At 59.2% G+C, this 11,502-nt stretch overlaps 1 protein-coding gene across 6 annotated transcripts; it reads right to left on the minus strand.

Moving 5' to 3' along the window:
• Nucleotides 1-5,413: 5,413 nt before the first annotated feature.
• Nucleotides 5,414-11,429, minus strand: MIEF2 (mitochondrial elongation factor 2). 6 transcript variants are annotated; one of them, XR_006297772.1, is made up of 5 exons: nucleotides 10,405-10,652; nucleotides 8,326-8,480; nucleotides 7,959-8,139; nucleotides 6,053-7,432; nucleotides 5,414-5,960 (listed from the first exon to the last, which is right to left on the minus strand). XR_006297772.1 is itself a non-coding variant. In XM_043583295.1 (5 exons), exons 2-4 carry the CDS (start codon nucleotides 8,467-8,469, stop codon nucleotides 6,378-6,380), a joined length of 1,380 nt encoding a protein of 459 aa, XP_043439230.1. In that variant the 5' UTR covers nucleotides 8,470-8,480; nucleotides 9,415-11,427; the 3' UTR covers nucleotides 5,414-5,960; nucleotides 6,338-6,377. The 6 variants fall into 6 exon arrangements, 4 of the variants coding, with proteins under 4 accessions (XP_043439230.1, XP_043439231.1, XP_043439227.1 ...); XM_043583295.1 differs by having other exon boundaries at nucleotides 6,338-7,432; nucleotides 9,415-11,427; XM_043583296.1 differs by having other exon boundaries at nucleotides 6,338-7,432; nucleotides 10,405-10,669.
• Between the last annotated feature and the right edge of the window lie 73 nt (nucleotides 11,430-11,502).

The raw sequence follows: 11,502 nt of genomic DNA on the forward strand, positions 1-11,502 counted from the left end.
CTCGTGGAGCGTCCAGGCGGCGGGGTGGGTCACGGCCCTGCTGTTGTGCTTTATTCCCCTCCCCCCAGCCCTCAGCAACACCAGTCTACTTTCCGTCTTGATGGTTTTCCCTGTCCTGAACATTTCTTATAAACGGAATCACAGAGCATGCGACTTTCTGTGGCTTCTTCCGACTTAGCGCGTCGTCTTCCAGGTGCATCCACAAGCGCGTGTCAGTACTCGTGACCGAGTGATATTCCGTCATGTGGATGAACCACACTATGTCCCTCCGGGGAGAAGTTGACGGACATTTGATCCGTTGCCACATCTTGGCTCTCGTCAATAGCGTTGCTATACGCTCAGGTACAAGATTTGAACATCATGGGGAGCCTGGGTGGCTCCGTTGGTTAAGCATCCAACGCTGGATGTCAGGTCGGGTCCTGATCTCGGGGTCGTGAGTTTGAGCCCCACTTTAGGCTCCGCTCCGCGCATGAAGCCCACCTAAAAAAAAAAAAAAAAAAAAAAAAAGACGCGACCCCCTGTTCTCAGTTCTTTGGTGTGCACACCTGGGACTGGACCTGCCGGCTCTCTGGGTAATTCTGTGCAACCGCCAAGCGGTTTTCCACAGCAGCTGCCCCATTTTATGTTCCCGCCAACAGCGCACAAGGGAGTTCTCCGCATCCTCGCCAGCACGTATTTCCCTCCTGTGGATAATTATTTTATTACCCATCCTAATGGGTGTGAAGTGTTCCTGTGGTTTTGACGCGCATTTTCCGAACGCCGTTGACGTAGCGCATCTTTTCACGCGCTGTGTCTTGTTGTTGTTGCGTAAGAGTTCTTTATAGGTTCTAGATTTTACGTGCATATCTGCGGATTTTAATCTTCCCACAGGTAACTCCCGTGTGTGCCACTACCGGGTTGGACTGTCCCCGGGTCAGACCTGGCTGGGGTGCTGACTCTCCACCAGCCTGCGGTGCCTCCCCGGACTTGTGCCCTAACTGCTGAGCCGGAGAGGCCTCGTCCGTAACAGGGTGATGGTACGCACCTGGGGGCTCTTTGGCAGGAGGTCAGAGCCAGGCCTGACTGGCTGCAGTGAGAACGTCACCGACAGAACCCGCGGGGGAGTTTTCCAGGTCCCTTGATGGCCTGCTCAGGCTGGCAGCGTTCAGGCAACAAGAAATTGATCTGTCTCCTTCTAATGGTGACTGGAAAGGTTTGGACCCCCGTATGGACCCCCACGCACAGCTTGTGCGGTGCAGGGCCGAGGCGAAGACCACCCCAGCTCGCTGAGTCCTGGTTGCAGCTGAGCACAAAGCCAGGCGGATCACGCGCCGTGTCAATCGGCTTCCCAGCCTCCCTGCAAGGCAGCGCCTGCTGCCCGGCTGATGGTGGAGATCGCGGCCCGGATGGGGACCTGCTTACCCCTAGAAGCTGTCAAGCAGGAGTTGAAGTCGGCTGCCATGCCTGCACCTCGGAGCTCTGGGAGAGTCCACACTGTTCTCCACGCTGCGGGGCGAGCCGCCTGCCGCCCCTCGGAGGAGAGGAAGCCTGGCTGATGCCGCGCACACCTCCCCGTCAGCTGGTCTGCCTGCCCCGGGCTCACAGAATCCATCTCTGAAGCTTCCTGGTCTTAGAGCAGCTGGAAACTACAGATGAGTCCCCTTCCCCGCCCCCCGCCGCTCCACGCGTGCCGGGCACACTGGGCACCAGCTCCTGGGACAGCAGCAGGAGACGCTGCAGCCCTTTGGGGTGAATCACAAGCCCACGCTCCTCCCAGGAACACGTCAGCTGCTCAGACCCCGGGATCGCGCGTGGTGTTCGAGTTCCCGGGACTAGAATACAAAGTGGTGCAGGTTCAGCGAGCACGCCAGGTGGTACCACTCTCCCCCCCCCCCCCCGCCCCGGCCGTCCCTTCCGGGGTCAGATGTGTGCGCCCCATCCCCGCCTCAGACTGCCGTGTTCATGGTGGGGGAGCGGGGCTCCGGGTTGCGAGGTCACGACTCAAGGAGCTGGAGAGTCTGGCCTTCCCACCGGCCTGAAGGCGCGGCCCGATGGACTGTGCTGTCTCAGGAAATTGGCAGGAGTGCAGAAAGGACGCAAAACAGCGTCCCGGGAGCCCATCTTTGGGGTACAATCTGGGCTTCGTCCGCTACAGCCTTAGCGTCCTCAACAAAGCGAGTGCAATCAAATGGTCGTGTTGCTGGGGTTTGCTTGTTTTTTGTTTTTTTTTAAATAACTTTTTCTGATTACAAAAGAAAAACTGACTTCTGAAAAATGTAAATGCATAAGACATATGCGATGTGCCAGGTTGAAGGCCTCCGTTTTAGGGTGAACAGGCTGGAGGTGGAGCAGTGGCCTTGGCCTACAGGCTGCTGGGTGGGCAGCTCCAGCCCCCACCCCTGGGCCCCAGCGCCCTTTTGGGCCCCGCCAGCCACATAAATCTGAAGGGGAAGGGCCCTTTGCCACCAAAGCTCGAGAAGTGCCTTCCTCGCGTGCCTCGTAAGCTAGCTCAGAGGCAATTTTCGAGGTAGATTCTGGCTCGTGAAGGAACCAGGTGGCCCCTCAGCTGACACTGAAGTGACAGCTTCTCGGCACAGTCCAGGTAAGCGTGGAGAGCCACAGACAGCCGGCACGGCTGGTGGGAGCATGCATCTCCCAAGTGGTGAAGTCTGCTGGAAGGAGGTTGGGAGCCGCCGCGATGGGGCAGAGGCGCGGGCGTGGACGTGGGCCCCGGGCTTCCGCCTCCCCGACGCAGACACTTGCCCTTCCTGCCCGGCCGGCCGGTGTCAGCTCGATGCTCTGGGCCAGTTTTCCGGCCTGCTGACCCACATCCTTCCAGAATGCAGTTTGGCTAGATCCTTCAGGGTCTGAACACTGAATGCTTTGCACTCCCAGGAATGTCCTGTGCCACAGCTTGTGTGCACAGAGACTTTCTTCAGGGTTTGTTGTTGTTGTTGTTGTTTAATGTTTTTTATTTATTTTTGAGAGACAGAGAGAGCGAGAGAGCAAGCAGGGGAGGGACAGAGGGAAACACAGAATCTGAAGCAGGCTCCAGGCTCTGAGCTGTCAGCACAGAGCCTGACACGGGGCTCGAACCCACGAACCGTGAGATCATGACCCGAGCTGAAGGACGCTTAACTGACTGAGCCACTCAGGCACCCCAGGGTTTATTGTTTTTTAAGTACAATTATCCCCCCGCTTATGGGTGGGGGATACATCCCAAGACCCCCCCGCAGTGGATGCCTAAAACTGCGGATAGTACCAAACCCTATATACTCTGAGTTTTACTATGCCTTTTCCCAGAATACATGAGAAAGTTGGAGAAAGTCCAATTTATAAATTAGGCACAGTAGGAAATTCACAATAACTTATAATAGAACAACTATAACAATACATTGTAATAAAAGAGGTGTGAATGTGGCCTCTCTCTCCCTCTCAAAACACCGTATGGCACTTGTACCCACCCTTCCTGTGAGGATAGGAGATGATAAAATGCGTGATGAAGGGAGGTGAATGGCGTGGACCTTGTGACGTAGCGCCAGGCTGCTATTGACACGACGATACATCAGGAGGGTCATCTGCTTCTGGTCCGCAGTCGACCCGGCAGAACTGAAACCGCGGAAAGCGAAACCATGGGTAAGGGGGATCTACCGTCATCGCGAAGATTGGAACAACTGGACAGGTCGGCTCTAGGGAATGAAAGGTAGCCCCACTTCGTAGACTGTTCTGCAGCTAAGCGTTTCCTGAGGAGAAGTGCAGACAAGTGGATTTACAAAAAGGATACGTTTTACGTACAGTAAGATTTATTCTGGACTCAGGGTGGAAGGGGTGTCGGTGACATGTTTTAAATTAGTAAGTTTCTATTTGCTGTTTGGGGGGGGGCTATTTTTTGTTTTTTATCTGCATCGGCGATTCTCTCTGAACAGGTAGCATCTCTGCTGTGCCACAGTCATCAGAGCTCCTGGCTTTGGGTCACATGGTAAAGCTAAGTCAAGGACACAGATTGCCTGCTTTTGCCACCGTGGCCAGAGTCTAAATATTAAGACATTTAGACCCTGGGCTGAGCCCACAAGTGGCTCAGACAGACTTGGAGTGGCCCTTGCGTTAAAGGGGTGTGTGAAACTGATCAGCAACCGCTCTGGGCTGGCCCAGCACACGAGGTCCTGAAAAGGCTCTTGGCAAAATGATGATTTGTTTCCAGTTCTCTGGCCAGCAGCTGAAAGTCCCAGACACTAACCTTGGGTAAGTGATGTAACCACGAGCACCTCCTTTCTCTCTTTTTTTAATTCATCCTGGGTTTTTCTTGCTGAAATCATAGCGGGAGAATTTCTCAGAGCTACCTGAAGCATGGGGCTTCCACGGAGGGCACCATGTGGTGGGGTTTGATCATCTACGAAGAGGGGCTCTGGACTCAGCTGGCTTACAGACTGCTGCCCCCGGCTGTGCCCAGCCAGCCCTCCATGGGGGTCCTGAGGAGCACGGCTTGGTCAGACACAGGCCTGGCACCGGGAGCCCCTTGCTGTGTCGGTGGGGAGGCAGCAGGGGCCAACAGTCTGGTTCCTATGTCAGCCAGGCCCCACGCGAACACCACTCGAGCAGTTACTCCGGACACCTGCCTGAGAAGTTGGTATTACGTAATTTACTTTCCCAACAAGAATACCAAGGCCCAGCCTCTGTCTGCCTCCAGGCTGTTCCCTTGCCAACACCCGGCTGCCATTACAGCGGCTCAAAGCTCCCTGTGCACCGGTTCCCAAGCCAAGTGACCCGAATGGACCTTGGCTAAGCCAGTCTCCCGCCCTCTGACCCTCACCACCGTCTCTCCGTGGAGCCATCCAGCTGTCTGAAGGCCCGTGGCAGGGCCCTCATGACCTTCAGAGGCAGCCCACGGTCCCACATCCAGAGGTCCAGGCATCTCGTCTATTCCATGTGCAGGCTCTCAGACGAGAGGGGACATTGATCCTGCTCCTTGTCCTGTACTCCCGGTTCAAAGGGGTGGGTTTGCCTCAGGAAACACACCAAGATGGGAAAGAAAAGCAGGACAGGAACAGTGGCAGTGGTGGCCACACCCTGAGCACTCATGGCCCAAAGCACACGGGGGGGGGGGGGGGGGGGGGGGGGGGGGGGGGGGGGGGGGGGGGGGGCGGTGGGAACCTCACATTTCTCTGAACACTGATGAGCTGGCTGGGGGGCAGCCCTGGCTTGCCACAGGAGACATGGGGGCTTGAGGAGTTTAGGCTTTGGGGGGAAAAAAGAGTCCCTAACTAGTTGGTTCCCATTACTAAAGTGAAACGTCACACCAGGAATCCTGTAGTATCCCTCCGCGTAACCTACTTTTCCAGTTCAATCCTAACACCTCCAGGCTGATCCCGAGACCTGTGGCCAAGCTTCCAGGACTCCAAAGACCGGTGTATAAGGGCCCAGCACAAATCACACAGATGTTTGAATTTTTCCTTTTATTCTCATTCACATTCTTTGAGGCATAGCTTTGCTTCAGCAAGAAGGATACCAAAGACGGGAGGGATGCCTGGGAGGTGGGGCGGCCCTCCCTCCCCACCTCTGCCAGGCTTCAGTGAGGACACAGGTGTCAGCGGGGAGCAGTTCAGGTTGGCACTGTGGAGGTCAGGCCCGCTCAGCCGGCTTCCCTGGGAAGGCGCGGCCTCCGCTCTCCGGCCGGACACAGCAGCAGCTAGTCGGACAGCCCTGCCTCTAGGCAAGGTGGGCAGCACAGGGAACCTTGGCTCCCCCAGCAGCGGAAGGGGGCTCTCCCAGGGGCCTCTCTGCCCAAAGAGAAAAATGGCCCGGTTGGAGGGAGAGGGGCCTTCCCCTGAGGTACGAGGTGGGCAGCACGCCAGACTGAGCTCCTGTTCCAGGCTAGAGGGGAGAGCTCGACAAGCCAACTAGACACGCAGGTGACATCGGGAGACGCGGCCTTTAAATCAGCCCCAAAGCTGCAATCCGGGGGTACCAGGTGACTCCGGCCCCTGGGGGACAAAACAAACACGTCGTATTTACCATCCAGCACCAGAAGCCTCGAGATGCCTGCAGCTGGCACCCGAGGAAAGCGCTAACTCACCCTCTCGACAGAAAAACGGAGCTGCCTTTATCCCCTGCCTAGGACAGCAGAAGCCGTGTTCTGTCAGTGCGTTCACTGCTGGTGACGACGGACCGAGCCCAAGGTCCTAGGGTCGGCCCGAGGGGTGGGAGAGGCCGGCTGCCCCAGAGGCCCGGGCTTGGGGCTCCCCGGGCTGCTGCCCGGGACATGCTAACCCCGCGGACTTAGAGCACCCTCCTCTATTCTGGCTAAAGCAAGAGAAAAAGTGCTCTCCAAATTCCTGGAGGGGAGGCGCACACAGCTCACCAGCATCAGCACGAGTGCCGGCCGCCCTGTCCCCACCCATCTAGAGCAGACACTCGGGGGCCTGCAGGCCGCTGTAGAGCGCGAAGCCGATGTCGTCAATCTCCTCCTCACGCAGGCCGCTCAAGAGGTTCACGCCGGGGTTGAAGCGGCAGGGCAGGCTGGCCCGCTCCAGGCTGTCGATGAGCGACTCCAGGGCCTGCAGGAAGCGCTCCCCCAGGGCCGCCTCGGCCCAGTCCACCTCCTCCTCCCCCAGGCGCAGAACCACCTGGGTCAGATGGCAGCGGTCCAGCCGCCCCAGGGCGGGGTGGCCGCGGCAGACCCCGCACAGCAGCCGCAGCAGCCGTCGGCGGGTCCCGGCATCACGCTCGTCCAGGGCCCGCAGCCTGGCGGCCTCTGCAGGGTACAGGTCCTGCAGCCAGAGGTTCCCGGCCAGCCCCTCCAGGGGCCAGGCCAGAAGGAGGCGGTCTTCGGCGTCGGCACCGGTGACCGCCAGGAGCACGGCGACGGTGAGCTCGAGGCGCTCGTGCTGCACGTCGAGCAGCAGCTCCTCCGAGGCCACGCTGGGCCGGATCAGGCACCCGAGGAGGCCGCCGATGGCCGGCCAGTTGACGGAGGAGGCCAGGGCCTTGCGGAGCAGCTCCAGCAGGACCCGGGAGGAGAGGTAGCCGCCCACCAGGAAGCGGTCCCAGGGGCTGCTCCCACGGGGACGGAACTCAAGCTGAGTCCTGCGCACGGCCCAGCAGCGAGGGTCCCTGGCCACGGTGTCCACGCCGGGCACCAGGCCCCACAGGCCCACCTCCAGCACCAGGGGAACCAGGAGGCGCACGCGGTTGGCGGCCCCCCCTTGGAGCCCGTCATAGAGCGGCCCGCCGGGCACAAGGGCCCCGAAGGGCAGTTCTGGGAATTTGTTCCGCAAGTAGGCCTGCAGCTCAAGGGCGATGTCACCGGCCAGCTGCTTGGCCAGAGCCACGTGGGCCTCTGGGATGGTCACGTGGTCCCGCTCGAACGCCAGCAGCTTCTCCTGAAACGTCAGGCACAGCGGTGCTGGGGAGCTCGGCTGAGGCAACGGCTGAGGCTCGGTGTCTGAGGGCCCCTCTGCAGAATGAAGGGGTCAGGGACTGTGTCAGAAGACCCCGCGAAGAGCTAAGAGAACTCTACCCAATTACTAGCCGTGTGACATCCTGGGTCTCGTCTTCTTCGCCTGTGAAACAGTCACCTGAGAGGGCACTTAAGCTCAAGTCCTCACGCACAGGGAGCACGTGGTGACAAATTCTCACCGCCCCAGATCCCCCGCACCCTAAAACAGCTTCATGTAGAAAGGGAAAACAGGTTACTGGCCTCAGTTTCCCCACCTGGGGCCCCTCGCCGTCGTAACGCTGCTGCCATGCTCTGGTACCACCCTCCCAGTCGCGTCTTGGTGGCCGGAGCCTTGACGCCACCCAGGAGGTTAGCAGGGCAGAGAAATACGCCACCATTAATCATGCAGGGAGACGGCACCCTGGAGGAGCAGGGACTTGCACGGGTCACACAGGGCAGTCAAGGCGGAGTCTGGGTTGCATCTCCCAAATGTGACCACCAGAGGGGGACCTACCCAGGTTTGGGGGGAAGGGGTGCCACTCACCGGGGGCAGATGGCAAGGGGGCGGGGAGCGATGCTGGCTGGCTGAGGGCAGCAGGTGGGGTCCGGGGCTGCAGGCGTGGCGTGGTCTTGAGTAGGGTCAGTTCCTTCCAGCTCTCCTCCAGGCATGTGGTGTCCCCTTTGGCATCATCCTCGTCTCGAGGGCTGGTGGCCCTGTCGATGAGCTGCAGGCCGAGTGACAAGGATCAGAGCATCTGAAGCCTGGGCAGCCGTGCCAAAGCCGGCGGCAAAGCCGAGGTAGCCGGGGTAGAGAAGCAGGTCCCAGCTGTGGGCTGTCCCCACCACCCTCTGGGGCCCCGCTGCAGGGAGGACAGCGGTCCCCAGCTATAAGTGGCTCAGCCTGGCCTTACCCGCTTCACAGCCAAGGTAGCAATTCCCAGCACAGCGGCCCCACCAACGCCCAGCACCAGGCGGGCATTGGCCAGGAGGAAGTCCACAGTGCTGCCCAGGACCTCGTCACGCTGCCTCCCCCGTTTCTGGGAGAACTCTGCCATGGTCTGTCTGCCTGTAAAAGAGCAGGGTGCAGGGATAGCTAGATGGGGGCGGCCAGGCTGGCAGTGGGACAGACCCCATCCTGCTGGGGTCGCGGACAGTAGAGCCCATGAGAGGCGATCCTGGGAACTTCTCAGGAGAAAGGGTTTCTTGGGAGGAGATGGGGAGCTGCCCAAACCCTCCTCCCCCAAACCTGCAAACAGCTCACCCATCCTCTGGACAGGGAAGGTCACATAGGCCTGAAACTTGTAGCAGGTCAGAGAAGGAGGCCCGTCTTCTCCATCCCACCCTCAAGGACCCCCTGCATCACCTCAGACCGTGAGGTGGGTCTTATCATCACGACTGCCATCTTAGAGAGAAACAGGCTGCCAGACCACACAGGGAACGGTGTGGACTCGGACCCACGACTGCAAAGCTTCCTGACTCTTGCCCACCCCCAGCATCCAATCGGTCTCCAGGGGCCTATGGCCAGGTCCTAGAGGCTGCTTCATCCTGGTTCTTAACAAGGGCTGGGCAGAGCAGGAGAAAACTGAGGCCTAAAGACACAGCTGGGGTCCCAGGCAGGCTGCTCTGGAGGGCCCCTCAGGCCTTTGAGGGAACCTCAGTGAAGCTCAGGGGGCCTCAGTTACCCCCCCCCCCCAGATCTCAACAGGGTAATAGAGGTATCAACTCAAAGGATGGGAGGACTGAGATCACCCAGGACGCCCAGGGAGGGCAGGAGACACTCGTCAACAGGTAGGTGCCAGTCAAGGTTGAAGACCCAGTTGTGGGGACAAGCAAGCAAGGTTTCTCTAAAGACCCCAAACAGAACTGGCTTAGTGCATCTCTGGGCCCCTCAGGTTTAGAATAATAACGGGGGGTGGGGGGAGGCGGTGGCCGCTGTCCTCAGAGGCTGGGAGCCCAAGCAACAGAGAGAGAGGAGGGTCCGAAGCCCCAGCTTTGTTCACCTGTAAAATGGCACAGGCAGTGGTGAGGAAGGATTCACAAGCGAGGAGCCCAGACCTGTAGCGTTGGTTAGAGCCGGGCACTTGGGAAGCAGAGGCAGAGATCCTTCCCAGACCCAGGCCACCAAGCTCCAGCCTCAGGTTCTTCCAGGGGAAATCCTGCCCTCAGGCCCTGAGAGCTGAGGGTGTGTGTGACCAAAGCACAAGCTCACATACCAGGCAGTACCTGACCAGGCAGAACCGTCTTCTGTGCAGATGCCTGAGCAGATGACCAATGGGCCCAGAGCCATCTTGGGCACCAAGGACTTCTGCCCTCCCTGCTCAGCTGTGGGTGCCCACGGCTCAGTTGCCAGGTGACCAGATGCCTAAAGCAGCTAAAGCCTGAATCACTGCGAGACTCAGCCCCAACACCTCCCCCAATTTGGCCAGACTAAAAATAGGACAAGAGGGCTCTGGGGCCTGGGTTGGTCAAAGGCTAGGGTGATGACCCACCAAGGCCCTGAAGCCATTTTTAGTCTCCTTATCGGTGATCAATATTGTCACCCGTTTCCAGAGGAACCAAGAATCAACTCACAAACTGTAAAGCGCTTTAAATACCTCCTATCTAAAGTGGACTCGGAGCAATCCTTGGCGGGGTCGCACAGGCCCCAGACAGAAGCCTTCCAACACCCCGAAGGGGGAGGGGGCGCGGGTGGTTAAAAATAACCGGACTCTGGGCTTCCGGGCCCCACAGCGCTCTGAGATGCCTCCCGTCTTGCCCTTCCTCCGCCACACCTGCTACCCAGGGCAGGGGCTGAGCGGGCCGCGCAGCAGACCCTAGTGGGCCTGCCAGGGCCCCTTTCACTGGGATGACACCCAGGCCCTGAGAAATGCTGAGCCGTACGCTAGACGTGATGGGGCGGAGTCGACATTCGAACCCCAGCCTGGGGCCCAAAGCCCTTCCCTCGTTCCCGGTCCTTGACCAGGGGCCCCGGCGGAGACCACGCCCCCGACCTGCGTCCGACGCACGCTCCACGCCCGGGACTGGGTGACCGGGGCCGCCCCGTCACACTCCGGCTGTAAGTGCGTCGCGGCTTCAGCACAGCGACCGGAGGACACAGCGAGTCTGCTCGGGCCCCTGAGCCCGCACCCGCCTGGGAATGGAACTTGGAGGACCCGGGGACCGAACACCGAGGCCCCGGGGACTGCCGCTGACCTCCAACGCTTGCAGACAAGCAAGCCCTACCTCCAATCGGAGCGCCCGAGGCCCCGCCCACGTTCGAAAATACTGAGCAGCTTAGCCAATGATACGTAGGTCACGCCCCCTCTCCGGCAATCGCCCTCCCTCTTGGGCGGGACTCTTGGACGCACTCCGGATTTAAAGGCGCAGGGCCGAGTTTCCCACCCCACCCCCCCCCCCCCCGCGCCCCCACTAGAGACCCGGCGGTGTGGTGGTGGTCATTAGAGTTCAGAATGTTCATTAGAGTTCATTAGAGGCAGTCCCAAAGGCCCGTTGTGAAGGCGTGTGTGCTTGCATGTGAGGCAGCGGTGTGGAGAAAGATATCTGAGCTTACGTTCTTTTCCGGGCCTGCAAACAGGTGTTACCTGGTCCCAAGGCCCGCTTGCCTGACCCTTTAAGTCACCTCTGAGGGCGCCTCGGTGGCTTCGTTATTTTATCTGTTGGTCTGCTGGGCACACAGCGTGACTCAGGAGGCTACCCGTGCCACCTGTTCCGTGTGACCTTGTGCGGGCCACTTTTCCATTCTGGCCTCAGTTTGCTCTCCTGTAAAATGGGTATTCAAGGCCGCCTCCTCTCCTGCAAAGGATGATTATGCATATAACCTGTGGCTCTCTCGGCATTTATTTATTGGGGATCCACTATGTGCCGGCTGGTGGGGGAGCAAGGAAATAGATAAGGGTGGGTGTTGACTCTAAGTGGGAATAATAATAATGTGCCACTTACTGACTGCCTGCTGTATGCTCCAAGCTACAGTTTATTTGTTCCTGGAGACAACCTTAGGAAGCATTTCACAGGTGAGAAAACTGAGGCCAGGAGCAGGCCTGGGGTTTGCCTTGAGTCCTAGGTCCCAAGGACCCAGGCGTCATGCTACC

Source organism: Prionailurus bengalensis, chromosome E1, assembly GCF_016509475.1.
Source record: "Prionailurus bengalensis isolate Pbe53 chromosome E1, Fcat_Pben_1.1_paternal_pri, whole genome shotgun sequence".
NCBI lineage: Eukaryota > Metazoa > Chordata > Mammalia > Carnivora > Felidae > Prionailurus > Prionailurus bengalensis.

What these genes read in the sequence shown, in the direction of transcription:
- MIEF2 (XM_043583293.1), bottom strand. Translation starts at nt 8,679, where the DNA reads ATGGGTGAGCTGTTTGCAGGTTTGGGGGAGGAGGGTTTGGGCAGCTCC. An exon ending in CTACCTTGGCTGTGAAGCGG is followed by an intron (nt 8,140 to 8,325) that starts GTAAGGCCAGGC and finishes CTCGGCCTGCAG; the next exon opens with CTCATCGACAGGGCCACCAG. An exon ending in CCCCTTGCCATCTGCCCCCG is followed by an intron (nt 7,433 to 7,958) that starts GTGAGTGGCACC and finishes TTCATTCTGCAG; the next exon opens with AGGGGCCCTCAGACACCGAG.